Raw genomic sequence first — 13,722 nt, 5'->3', positions numbered from 1 at the left:
CTTAATATTATCAAATAAGCCTAATTAGTTTCATATCACTATTTTTATAAGGAGAGAGAACAAATCTTTGATATTTTCTGGGGGCCCTCTGGAAAAATCCCAAAGTTGGTTCTAGGTCAAAAAAGACTTCATTTAAAATTTGACTTTGGGAGGTTCTCAAATATGTCAACAGGTTTAAGACACTTGATTCAATGTGATCACAAGTCACCATGAAACAATACTTATTTATCTCTTTTTTTTTTTTTAGTTATCTCTAACTAAAGTGACTTAAAAGATTTCAAAGGCATGTTCAGAAAGTTGCATAGTTATAAAAAGACTTTAGTTCTTTTAATATTGAGAAGACTCAGTTTTCTTAAGTAATCAAAGAGCTGATTAAAACAACATGAAATACAGGAAATTATTTTGATAAGTGCAGAATCTTTGTTTTCTAGGCAGATTATTCAACAGGTGAAGAAAAATCTTTTGCAATAATCCAAGAAAACCTTGTCCTTTTAACAGAGTAAGAATGTTGAATTCTAGTTTTACATAGGCACACTGTTGATATTAAAGATCTTTTTTAAAAAAACAAAAATCTTAGAATAAATTCATTTAGTTTTAGCCAGCTTGACCACACAACGTAAGATTTTTTTTTTCTCACTCTCTCTTCTCCAACTTTTTATACCTATTTATTTTTTTGTCCTTTATTCTCCTTAAAAAAAATGAAACAACCATTAAATAACCTCTACACTAGGACAAAATTATTCTCCTTTTCCCTTAACGAAAACACATCTTCATACCTTATACTTTTTTTTTTTTTTTACCAAAATCACATTTTGCATCCTTGCATACTTTGTATATAGAGATTTTTTCTTTACCCTTTTTATTTCTAGTAGTTTCACTTACATATAAGACTAGAATTCTTAACCCTTAGTAATTAACATCTAGTGAAAACTAGGAGGTAGGCAATCGTGAACTGTTTGTCACATACAACATTCTGTAGTAGGTGAGCAAATTTACATACATATCATGTCATAATTTCTAGGGGCATATGCTCCCTCATAGTACAGGTTATTTTCAGTGTGGCGAAAGAGCATATTTACTAACAGACTCAAATACCTTTAGTCTCTCGGTAATAAGCCAAAAGTATATAAATTTAAACTTATGTTTAGAAATGTCAGTGTTTTATCTTATTTAGAAATGATCTGGATATTTAATGATCACCCATCATTTAACTTAATGTAAATTAAAGGTTTAAGTTACCAAAAAGATTTCGGAACCTATTTTTGAGCAGACGTATTTTATAAAACCTAATTCTCACTTGGGTTGCTGTGGAGGAGTTTGTTGACTGGTGCTGGGACCCGGGCCCTTGGAGATGTCGTGGGAGAGAGAAGAGGTGGTGTGAGTCCAGCCTCGGTCCTCTGACCCCATCAGGACAGCCAGCACAGAGCTCCTGCCTGAAGGGAAATATGGGCACATCGTCTGTGTGGTGGAGCCCAGACAAGCTGTTATACGTTTAGTCTCACTGTCTTGGGGCAGATGGAGAAACACTGGAGCCAGGGAATTGAAGCCTAAGGACACCCCTGTCCCAGCCCAGTGCACAGGACAGTAGGTAACTCCTACACACCAGGATGCAAGGGGTTCCTGTCCCCAGAGGGGATGCGTTTCTGATGGGTCTTCATGTTGAGACTGTTTACTGAGGCTGGCACAGGGCCAGGCTATAGAGATGAATTCGTGGTAGGGTCTTCTGATCAAGATTCAGTATGAGTTCACTCTTACTCTCTGCCATCCTCTTCAAACAGCGCAATTACATGTACTTTAAATGTTTTAATTAAAAAGACATAGACTCAAAAACAGAATAAATATCCCTACTGAACAGAAATAAAACAAAACACACAGTGGTGAGTAGGGGCTGAAGCTGTGGCTTTGCTGGACTCTGGGTCCAAACGGACCATGGCACCTGGGAACGAGATGCCTGCAGGGTCACAGGGACCAAAAGCCCCCCAGGCACAGAGGGCAGCCAGAGCCAGCGCCGCTGCTCGGAACCCAGGGGTGGGGTGGGTCTCCGCGCTGAAGACACAGTGCCGCCCCCATCGCACATGGGGAGTGCCAAGCCTCCAGCCTGGGACCTGGCCCCGGGCTGGGCGTCCTGCAGCACCAGGGGGAGGTAACCCCAGATTTCTAGGCACAAACCATTGCAGAGAGAAGGAGAATAAACCAATTGTCGTCGTTCAAGTTGAGCCCGCAGGTTAAATTTCTGAAGTATGTTAGAAACACTAACAATAAGAAAGATAATCCACAAAATTAACTGGGAAGTGAATTTACTGCCACTGAAATGCAAACAGTAGAACATGCTTCAAAATGGATACAAAGTACGTTTAAAATCTTCAAGAGATAAATGAAGGACTAAGAATAAGAAATTATAAAACAAGTGGGCACATATGAGTCAAGAACAGATGGATAGGAAACACAACCAATTAGCAACCCTGCAAATGGAAACTAGTCACTGCAGTAACTCAGTAGAGGATGTTAATGGCAACTGGCCACAGCCGAAGAGAGAATGCATGAGCCGGACAGCAGGACTGAGGAATTCACCCAGGAAGTGGAGCGCAGAGAGAAAAGGAAAAAAAGACGGAAAAGAGAAGAGAGCTGGAGAACATATGAGAGACTGAAAGCCAGCTGTAGTAGCAGTCCTAGAAAAGAGAGTAAAGGAAGTGGTGGAGAAGTAATGTGAGCACATAGGGTAGGGGGTCCCCGGAGGAAAAGAACCAGATGCAGCTTTTTGACAGAAGAGAAGCCATTTTAGCCTAAGCCATTTTGGGATCTAAGCCTGGCCACCATGCTTGCCCTTGAACAGGTCTCCGTAATTAATGATCTTAAGGGAACGAAAGGAGGTGGGAACAAATGACTGTTATCAGGCAAGAGAAGTAAAAAGAGTGAAGATAATAAATCAGTTGTAGAGACTCCCAGTTCCGTTTCAGTGATAAAGATTAGCCTGAAGGCTCAACCCCGAGACCAACTGGAACCTCAGGGGTGATAATGTTGACCTTTTCTGACCCTCGTGACCTCAGTCAACTAAAACTTGGACTCTGGTGACCTTTGCCCCAATTCTGTGCTGAAGCCCCTTCATGAATATGCATATTCCCTTAGCTTAAAACTTTCCCAATTTTGCTGTTTGGGGGGACACTGCTTTGGGAAATATCCCTGATGTTCTCCTTACTCGCTGCAAGTGATAAATCCTTCCTTCTCCCACTCTCTGTCTTGGTTGTGTCCTTTGGCTCGACACCCACCAAGAGGTGAACCCAGTTTTCAGGTAACAGTGATATTAGAGAATTACTAGGCATTTTACAGAATAAAAAAAGACAGAAATGAGTCTTCAGTTTGAAAACAGACAGTGATGATTGAGCAAGATGTGTAAATATGTCAGTCAGACCCATCACAGTGAGGTTGAGGGCATCAGGGAACAAGAGCAAGTCTGCAGTCACTCAGGGAGGAAGGGGAGCGGCACTTGGCGAGGTGCAGGCTCTGGGCTCCGTGGGATGCAGAGGGGGGTCCCCGTGAGCCTGGAGCAGCTGGCATGGCTTTGCTGATGGAGAGCTGGGAGGCTGGAGGGGACTCCCGGCAGGCAGATCAGTGAACAGAGGTGCACATGTGGGTGTTTGGGGGTCTGCCGGGAGGGAAAAGTCTGCCCAAACTTGACATGCACTTTTTCCCTTATTCAGGTTTACAGCTGGAATAGTTTTATTAGTAGACAGATTCTGCATTTTCTACACAGTGTTGAAGTAGAACTAGTTACATTAGTGAAAATCAACTACTCTTGGTGTCCTTCAAGGCTATGCATGTAATTATTCAGTAAATACTGGCTGGACTTGGTCTTGTTCTGTGACAGGCACAGCTTAGGCTCTTGGGGACCTGGGACATAGGAAGACCAAGTCCCAGTTGTCATGCAGCTTATGTTCAAGTGAGTCAAATGATAATTATTAAATAAGCAAATAAGAGAATATTAGTGACAAGAGACTAACAGAGTGTACTGGGTCAGATAATGGCCCCAAATCCATGTCCTCCTGGAACCTCGGAATGTGACCTTACTTGGAAGGAGGACCTTTGCAGATGTAATTAGTTAAAATCAGGTCCTACTGGATGGGGTGGTCCCCAAAGCCACTGCCTAGTCCTTCTTAGAAGAGGCAGGGATATGCCCAGGAGAAGGGCAGGTGAAGACAGAGGCACAGGTGGCAGGGATGCCGCTACGAGCCAAGGAACACGAGGATTGCCAGCCACGCCCGAGGGAAGAGCAGGAGGGACCCTCCCCTGGAGCCTTCGGAGGGGGTGCGGCCCTGCTGGCACCTTGAGTTCTAACTCCAGAACCGTGAGCTTTTGAACTCCTGTTGTCCTAAGCCACCCAGCCCGTGGCACTTGGTTCTGGCAGCTACAGGAGCGTAGTACACAGGGATTGAAAAGTTCCTGCCCTGTCCTTGACATGGCCCTCGTTCTTGACTATTCACGTGTTGAACTTTCGTCCCCAGCTGCACAGTAGCCTGTGGCACTGATTCAGGAGGAGGCCAAGCCTGGAATTCTTCCTTCCCTTTATCGTTGGGACCTTGCTTCCCAGTGTTGAAGGTCATAAAGCCCCATGTTTTGAAATCAAAACAAGTTTGTGCTGTGAACTTCAGCTTTAGAAGATAAGATTTAAAGGCGTATCTAGGTAAAAAGCAGGCATGCTCTCTGGTGACAGTTCCGTTTGGCCTGTCCTGCCAGCACCCTGTCCTCTTCTCCCGACTCCCGGAGGCGTCGCTGCGCCTCCCCGGTCACCCTCCTGCTGCTCTGAGTCTGGGTCTCCCTGCCTCTCGGGTCCCACTGACCTCAGCCCCGCCATCCCGTTCCCCTACTCCCTCTCGATATGCCGCCGGAACGCCCCGAGTTCACCTCTTGTGCCCTGAGATCATTCGGTCACTCCTACAGGTATTTTAGATTTATTCTGTTAACACTCTTATGCAAAAATGCCTCAAACGAGATCTAGAAGAAGGAAAAGGGGGCAGCGGCTGTGGTGCAGCCTCAGCCAGGAGCTCTGGAGGTCTCAGCCTCACCCCAGGTTTGGGCTCCAGGCCGGGCCCAGCACCGCTGATGCCCGGGGGGGACACCCTCCCCTCTCGGGGCGGGCGCCGTGGGCTCCGGTGCGGGATCAGAGCCCCAGGCTCGCCTCTGAGGAGCTCAGCGTCCAGCTCTAAGTGGTGGCAGCGCCCTCACCGTTTCCTGCCCTCTGTCCCGACCTGGGGGACGCGGCTGCCTGTCTGGGGGAGAAGCAGCAGGGGTCTCTGGGAGCTCCGGCCCTCCTTTGCTCCGCGTATTTGCCTCTGTGCTGCCGATGTTTCCAGAAGACAGAGGCTCCAGAGGCAGTGAGCCCGGGCGGTCCCTCAGGCTGATGTCAGGAGAGGCCCAGGCCCCTGGCCAGACGGGGAGGGTAACACGGACGGAAGAGGTGGCCTCGCTCGCTGACAGGCCAGCTTCCTCCTTCCCGCGGCCTGTGCAGGCAGCCGGCTCCCCGCTGGCAAAGACCCCAGGCGGTGAAGAAACGCGCCCCCTGCCGTCAGGAGCCGGTCTTTGGCCGCCTGCCGCCCCGGATGGAGCATTCCGGAGCCCCGGGCCTCGAAGGGCCGGCCGCTGTGGGAACCGACCTCGGGCCCTTCCTGGCGGCACGTGGTGGTGCTTTGTGCCTGTTTCACAGCCTGTGCGCCCTGCCCGCAGCCGGCTGTCGGCCATGGGGAGGGGCAGAGCCTGTTCTCAGCTCCACGTGCGCCCCGGGCTGGCGCCCAGGGCCTCCTCGGTCCCCGCTTCTGGTGACCTCTGCCCTCCGCGGCCCTGCGGAGCCTGTGCTGGCATCCCAGCCGCCTGTGTGCGGCGTGCGGGTCACCTCTGGGTCTGGGAGTGAGGCTCGGCCACTGACCCCTCCTCTGGGGGTCAGACTCGCCCGGCAGACCCCACGAGAGGATGGTGGACACACTGCAGTTCTTGGGACTTTCTGGGGTGTTCCGCTCCTTGAAACTGCCTCCTTGGCCCTGGCGTGAGTCCAGGCTGCCGTGTGAAAGCCACGCCCTCACCAGCCTGCAGGACTGGTTAGCCTCAGCAGGAATCGCTGGGCTCCGTTCAGAGCCGGCAGGGGAATGAACACAAGCCGGAAAAGCCTGTGTTTTGGTTTGGAACTTTTGCTTTTCATCCTCTCATGGTGAGATAAAGTAGGCTAACAAAGCATTTTTCCTGCGTTGTAAAGTGCATCAAAGCAGACACCAGCAGAGCGACCTCTGTAAAAGTCACACCAGACGCTAAGGGACTCGGTAAGTAGAATTCTTGGCATCCAGGTTGACGCCGGCACTAGAGTTTCTCACGGGCGGACAAGGGCTTGGCTGATGGGCCATTGTGTGTACCCGGGGAGACACCCTTGGCCCAGGCTGTGTGCCGTGAGAGCGCTTTCATTTTCTATTCTTTATTCTGTTCAACATCAGAAACTAACCACCACCCAGACTCCTTCGGAGATGCCTGCTGTTTTCGTGGCAGGAGATAGAGAAGTGTCATCGGTTGAGGCAGCCCATGGGATCTCAAGGCCACTGTCAGCTAGGTACACAGCTCCTCTAACTGTCTCCAGTTGTTGGCTGGGGCTGGGAGAGAGCAGAGTGGCCACTGAGGCCTGCGTCCAGTGGGAGGCGAGGCTTTGAGGAAGTGAAGCTCTTTGGATTAGGGGAAGGACGGGGTGGGGGATGGTCACACCGCAGAGGTGTGGCCTGACTTTGAGAAGTCAGGAAGTCCTTACATTTAAATGTAAGTACTCAGCACAGGGGCACGTGGAACTTCGGTTCCCAGTGTGAGAACAACCAGCTGGAATTAACAGGAGCCTCTGGGGCAAAGGGGTTTCCTCTGCGAGGCCCTGCAGCCCAGGCTGGGCCGCCGGGCCCCCAGGAGGACGCTAAGACCTGGGCTTCCGTCTCTGCTCCCTGACCCTCGCCCTCACCTTTCCTTCTCCAGCAACTGCTCCTTCCTGCGAAGGCCAAGGCCAGGAATACTCTTTCTAAGTCCCCAGGGTTTTGTTGGGTGATTCGTTCAGGTCAAGCATGACTGTAACCCAAGAAAACAAACAGAAAGGTGAGGAACACAAGAGACTCAGGAGGAGACCGAAGGATGCCCAGGGGTCCCACCTGGGATCCTAAGAGCAGGATGAGCGCCCACAGCCGGTCTCTGCAGGCCTGACGGCGAATGGAGAGGGGAGACGGGGGGAAGGCTCTGGGGCTGAGGGGTGCGGTGGTGCAGGCCCTGTGGGCAGGACCGTGTCTCCAGGAACAAGCCTGATGGAAGCTCAGTCCTCAGGAGGGACTCTCGGTCCTCTCAATCGAGGTTTTTCCTTCCTATCCTTTTCCTTTGGCTTCCTTTCCTCTTCACGTTTTCCTTTCATATTTCATTGGAGAGGAGCACCAAATAATTTTTCTAATTAATTAATTTTATTTATTTTGGCTGTACTGGGTCTTCGCTGCTGCGCGCGGGCTTTCTCTAGTTGAGGCGAGCGGGGGCCACTCTTCGTTGTGGTGCGTGGGCTTCTCATTGCGGTGGCTTCTCTTGTTGCGGAGCATGGGCTCTAGGTGCGTGGGCTTCAGTAGTTGTGGCACACGGACTCAGCAGTTGTGGCTCACGGGCTCTAGAGTGCAGGCTCAGTAGTTGTGGCACACGGGCTTAGTTGCTCCGCAGCATGTGGGATCTTCCTGGACCAGGGCTTGAACCCATGTCCTCTGCATTGGCAGGCGGATTCTTAACCACTGCACCACCAGGGAAGCCCCCAAACAATTTTTTAATGCAAATTGAATGAATGAAGAATAAAAATAACAGTTCAAATATTAATTTAGATGGATCGGCTGCAAAAAATTTCCTCCTCCACTTGCACGAACCTCATGGTCCTGCCACTGTGGGTCTGCAGGGGCCTTTTCCTCCTGGGTCCTCGCAGCCCCTGGCTCTAGGCTCTGCCCACGGGACTTAGCTGCCCTCAGAAGGGGAACTGGGAGCTGCGGAGGAGGACGGGGGAGATGCTTCACAGCTCACTGGCGCCATCTGCTGGGCCAAGTGCTTCGTCCACTCACGGAGGAGCATGGCTCGCTTTGACCCTGATTTCACCCTCACCTTAGCTTCCTTTATAGACATTTCTCATACGCAGTAATATATTTGTTGAATGAGTGCTTACATTTATTATTATTATTTTTATAACTACTGTATTGCAATACAATTCATTTTCCCTACAATCCACCCGCTTACAGAGTGCATTGCAATTCAGTGGTTTTTAGCGCATTCAGAATTGCACCATGACTGCCGCGATCAACTTTAGCACATTCTCATCACTGAAAATGAATCCCCAACTCATTAGCAGTCATAGCCCACTTTCCCCCAACCCTCCCAGCCCTAAGCAACCACCAACCTACTTTTGTTTCTTAGGATTTACCTATTCCGGACATTTCACATAATTGGACTGATCCAATTTGTAGTCTTTTGTTTCTGGTTTCTTTCACTTAACATGTGTTCAGGTTCTTTTGTACTGTAGCACGTGTCAATACTTCAGTTCTTTTTATGGCTGAGTAATATTCCATTGTGCGTCTGTACCACATTTTGTTCATTCAGTCGTTCATTCCTAGTCATTTGGATCGTCTCCAGCTTTGGCTATTACAAATAATGCTGCTGTAAACGTACAAGCACAAGTTGTTGTGTGGACGTATGCTATCATTTCTCTTGGGCACACACCTCGGAGTGGGATTGCTGGGCCGTAAGATACGCTGCGTTTAATCGTCCGAGGACCTGCCAGGCTGTCTCCAAAGCAGCCGCACCATTTTACATCCCCAGCAACAGTGCGCGAGGGTTCCAATCCCTCCACGTCCTCACCAGCTCTCGTTGTCATTTTGATTGTAACCATCCTGAGTGGTGTGAACTGTTGTCGCGTCGCGGTTAGATTTGCGTTTCCCTGGTGCTAACGATGTTGAGCATCTCTTCATGTGCTTGTTGGGATTTGTATGTTTTCTCTGGAGAAATGTCTATTCAAATCTTTTGCCCGTTTTTAATTGGGTGAATTTGTCTTTTATTATTGAGTTGTAGTAGTTCTTGATATTCTAGACCCAAGTCCTCACCTTGGCTCTGTTGGTGCCTGGAACTGGAGGCCAAGGGAAGAAGCAGCCTGAACCTAAGATGTCTCTAAAAACTAAAGTCTATTTCAAAAATGAACAGAGCCAATCCAGAAGGAAGAGTTGGTTTGGAAGAAGATAATTAGTTTAGTCTGCAACCTGGAAGTCCTACTGTCTTCTGGACCCAGTTTTTCTGCTCTGCACCCAGCCTGGAGCCTGCTGTGGGAGTCCAGAAGAGACTAGGAAGGGATCACAGGGAGAGGGAGGAGGGAGGAAGTGGGGTCTTGGGCAAAGGAAGGAAGGGACCCGTCAGGGATGGAAGCAGAGAGGCCAGATTGGTGGGAGGGAAAGAGGAGAAAGCCGTGGACCAGGGGCTCCCAGGCAGAGACTGTGGCCAACAGTGTCCACATGATCGCCTGTCCTGCAATGTTATTTATCACAGTGTGGCTTGTAAGTTTCTTCTCAAAGTATTCTAACCTCAGGAGCTGATGGAAAGAAACCCTACAACACTGCACAGGATTTTAGTCTTTCCTTACTTTTCTAATATTACATAAAGTGGTTAATCACACAAAGAAGTCTTGTTGCTGTTCTTTTTGTTTGTTTTTTGTTTTTAATTATCTCACATTTTTCTCTCTTATAAATATTACCCTTAACACCTGGGATCTAGGGAGCCGACATAGCTTTATAGGAAGTGAACCCATAGGAAAGATTGTATCATAGGAAAAAACCGAACAACAGCATTGCTTAAATACAAGCTTGTTAACTTGGTTTCTATCTTATTAAAATTCTTTAGCATTGCAAATGAAGAGTTTGGGTGAAGATATAGCAAAAAATATATTTCCCATTCTACTACCTTGTGTTATTTTAGTTCAAAAGACTGGAATCAGCTGTGTTGGATAACATTAACTTTCTTGAAGTATTTGAAAGGTGGAAAGTCCAAAACCTGGTCCTTATTTTAAAATATCCCCCCTGTCACATGCTCACAGGCACCATCTCTCCTTCCTTGCTTTCCTGCTGCTGCTGGACGGAGGCATGTTCTCACCGTCCTCCCCGCCCACCGGGCTGCTAGAGAAGGTCTTCCAATACATCGATCTCCATCAGGATGAATTTGTACAGGTGAGAGACACGGCACACACAAAATGCTTGGATGTGCCCTTTGGGAATCTGGGAGAATGGTTATTTGCTGGGAGATGTGGATTTTTTTTTTTTTTTTTTTTTTTTTTTTTTTTGCCTGACAACTCCATTTAAAATGCCTGTGACTCCTCATTGACTTAGAATAATAAATGTTGGTTAGATTCAGGTAAGAGATCCCTTCCAGCCATTCCTTCCAAAAAGGGCATTCCCAGCACGTTTGATCTAGGGATGGCTGTTTAGCAATGACCGCCGAGCTCCGTTGAGCTCACCTTTACTCTGGACCGTCATCAGGTGGCCCATCCTCCCCTTCAGAGACCCTCTCCACCTGCAGAACTAGCTGAAATGCATCCTCCCCGTTCCGTCAACCCCTGGCACGTCCCCCTCCTCCTGCTGGCTCTCCTGTGCCCCCGGCACGCCTGGCCCGCCTCCACCGCCCGGGAACTCCCTGAGGCCACCCTGGACCCCGAGCCCCCGACACCGTGTCTGGCACACGATGTGTGTTCAGTGTACATTTACTGGGTCAACCAACCCAAGTCAGGAATATTACTGTGCAAACAGACGTGAATCCCCCATGATTCATACTAAAGCACAAAGCTCAGTGCCCAGGCTGTGGTGCCTAGGCTTGACCTTCATGGAAGCCTTCCTCGTGTGGGCGTGTTGACTTGCTGTAAGTGCCTGTTGGGATGTTGAGACCTGACTGGGGCTCGCAGCGCAGGCTGGAGCTCACAGCGGGGAGAGAAGAGGCGTGCGGTGGGAGCACGCGCCAACGTGGGCCTTTCAGCCCGAACGCTGCTCTGTGCGGCGTCCTCGGATACTCCCGGTGCGTTACGTTTAGCGCTAACGTGGCGGCGTCCGCCCTATAAGTTCCAGTTTAAAAATGTAAAACACAATATTCCTTCAGATCAAACACATTTCTTTACAATAAAAATAGAAGTGCTACAACCAGGATAGAAATCAAACTAAAATAAGTTAGGAAGTAGAGTCCAAAATCACAGGTATGGTTTCTAATAAACACTGCGGCTGTCCCAGTGTAAGCAGCTCAGGTGCAGACCCCGGAATGGGAAGGATCGCTCCTAACGCTGAGAATCAGCAGCGGTTACGGAGCACCCGCGGGGCGAGGCTGCGGCCTGGGCCTCCGGTGGACACGTTCTCACTCCGTCCTCACCTAGAAAGACGTGTTTCCTCTTCTGTCCCCAGAGTGTGGGTTTCCTGCACAACAAGCAGGTCTCCAGTTGTCTGTGGGCCCCCCCCCCCGGTGTCCTGCGACGTGGCTCACCTCTGACACTGTCTTCCTGGAGGTAGTGTCGCCCCTACCCCAATGCCGACCTCAGACGCCAGTAGCTGGTGGTGGGTCCCCAGGTTGCCCACACTCTGCCTGACTCGGCTACAGATCAGGGCCTCTGGTGGCCCCGCCTCCGGCTCATCGTTTGCTAGAAGAGCTCGCAGAACTCAGGGACACGCTTCCACACGTTTGCCCGGGGCGGGAGCTTCTGTCCTGTGGGTTGCGGGGCGCCCCTTCCCAGCCCGGAAGTTCTCTGAACCCTGAGCCTCAGGGATGTTTATGGGGGCTTCGTCACGTAGGCATCAGCGATTCTTAGCTCCATCTCCAGCCCGTCGTCCTTCCCCCGAGGTGGGGAGCTGGGGCTGGAGGCTCTGAGCGTCTGATCGCGGCTCGGTCTTTCTGGGGACCGGCCCGCACGCCCAGGAGCCTCCAGAGTTCCTCGCTAGAACAAAAGTGCGCTCCTTTTCACCCGGGAAATCCCAAGGGCATTAGGAGCTCTGTGTCAGGACCCGGCGTCGAAGACCAAATATTAGAACAAGAGATGCTCCTAGTACCTTACCGCTTAGGAAATTGTAAAAGTTTTAGGAGCGCTGGCCGGGAACCGGGGAGAAAGACCGAAATGTGTACGTGTCACTGTCCCACAGCATTACATCCACCGTAACCCGCCGCGAGGGAGCCTCACGCCCCCCGGCAGCGGAGAAAGCCGAGGCTAAGAGAGCTTCAGGGGTGTCCTCGAAGTCCCCCACCTGCAGTGCGCAGAACCAGGACCAGGGACTCAGGATGTCTGCCTGCGCAGCCCTGAGTTCAGACCCGGGGTTACACCCCCTCCCGGATCCTGCAGGTGCAGCGGGGGGACCTCAGAACTGAAATGCACAGGATGGTCACGGGGGCTCCTGCAGCCTAGCTGAGGCCACCGTGGGGTGGATCAGAGTGACCTGCGAGGGACGTTTGTGGGAAGCCGAGCCCTCGAGGGGTGACTGCTCTCAGTTCTTAGAGGCCACGAGGGGGGCGGGGACCCGCGCCTTCTGTATGAGCCTGGTGGCGCCGCGGGGCCGGCCAGGCTTCAGAGGCGGCCTTCCGCCAACCGTCCCGCCCTGCGTTGACCAGACGTCGCTGGCCTCTGGGCTCCTGATCACACCTCCCGCTGTCTGCCACTTGCTGTGAGTGTCGTGTGTCTGCCAGCTCGGTCTCCAGGTCAGATGAGGGCGCCGGGGACCCGGCAAGGTGCGCCCCCAAGAGTGGACGCGGATGAGCCGCGTGCTGACCACCTGTCGCCTTTCCCCCCAGACGCTGAAGGAGTGGGTGGCGGTCGAGAGCGACTCGGTTCAGCCCGTGCTGCGCCTCCGACGAGAGCTGCTCAGAATGATGGGCCTGGCTGCAGAGCGGCTCCGGCTCCTGGGAGCCCGCGTGGACTCGGCGGACGCGGGTCTTCAGCAGGTGCTGCCATCCCCCCCCCCACCCCCGCCTCCGAGCTGCCGCCGCCCTGGGCAGCAGCCAGGCTTCCCTTCGTGGCGGCAGGACGGGCTTTGCTTGCCCCGGTGCTCAGAAGCAGCACCGCGACTCCCAGTAAGGGCGAAAATCGCCACCTCATCCCACCGGAGGCTGCAGCATCGACCTCTCGTCCTGGCGGGACCGGGGGGCACGGGGGGAAGGTGGAGGGGGCGCGCGAAGGCCCCCACCTGTGCTGTTCGTGTCCTTCACGTGCTTCACGTTTCTCCCAGATGGCCCTTTCCCTTAAGTTCAAGTGCCTCTTTCTCGAAGGACCCAATCCCTCATCCTCGAAGGACCCAATCCCTCATCAGAATCAAGGCTTATTACTGCCCCTCGGGAGTAGATGGATCTTTAATCTACCCTCCCGGTGTCGCCTGCTTTAGCACTGACGAGTCTGAATAGTCTGTTTCCAGGACTGTGTCCACCTGATTGGAGCTAGTAACAGACTCCTAACGCCATCCATGTCTTTGAATTTTCTGGAAGAACCAAATGGCTTTTTTTCGAAAAAAGTTATCCGTTTTCCGTCTGCAGCTGCCTGATGGTCAGAGCCTCCCGATACCTCCCATCATCCTGGCCGAACTGGGGGATGATCCCAAGAAGCCCACCGTGTGCTTCTACGGCCACTTAGACGTGCAGCCTGCCAGACAGGAGGACGGGTGGGTCACGGACCCTCACACGCTGACGGAGGTGGACGGTCAG

At 51.4% G+C, this 13,722-nt stretch overlaps 1 protein-coding gene across 4 annotated transcripts in view; it reads left to right on the top strand.

Moving 5' to 3' along the window:
• Positions 1–4,719: 4,719 nt before the first annotated feature.
• CNDP1 (carnosine dipeptidase 1) overlaps positions 4,720–13,722 on the top strand; it is a 45,783-nt gene continuing 36,780 nt past the window's right edge. For 2 of the 4 annotated variants that reach the window (XM_082353380.1, XM_082353381.1), the window contains exons 1-5: positions 6,035–6,305; positions 6,474–6,586; positions 10,103–10,232; positions 12,820–12,969; positions 13,555–13,717. In XM_082353380.1, the coding sequence (XP_082209506.1) occupies positions 6,504–6,586; positions 10,103–10,232; positions 12,820–12,969; positions 13,555–13,717 (526 nt within the window). In that variant the 5' untranslated portion in view covers positions 6,035–6,305; positions 6,474–6,503. Of the gene's footprint in view, positions 4,936–6,034; positions 6,306–6,473; positions 6,587–10,102; positions 10,233–12,819; positions 12,970–13,554; positions 13,718–13,722 lie in introns of those variants that run through there. The other 2 variants (XM_082353382.1, XM_082353383.1) reach the window with 2 other exon arrangements.

Source organism: Balaenoptera borealis (genome assembly GCF_965194805.1).
Source record: "Balaenoptera borealis genome assembly, chromosome: 14".
NCBI lineage: Eukaryota > Metazoa > Chordata > Mammalia > Artiodactyla > Balaenopteridae > Balaenoptera > Balaenoptera borealis.
This window is presented reverse-complemented; position numbering and strand designations above follow the sequence as displayed.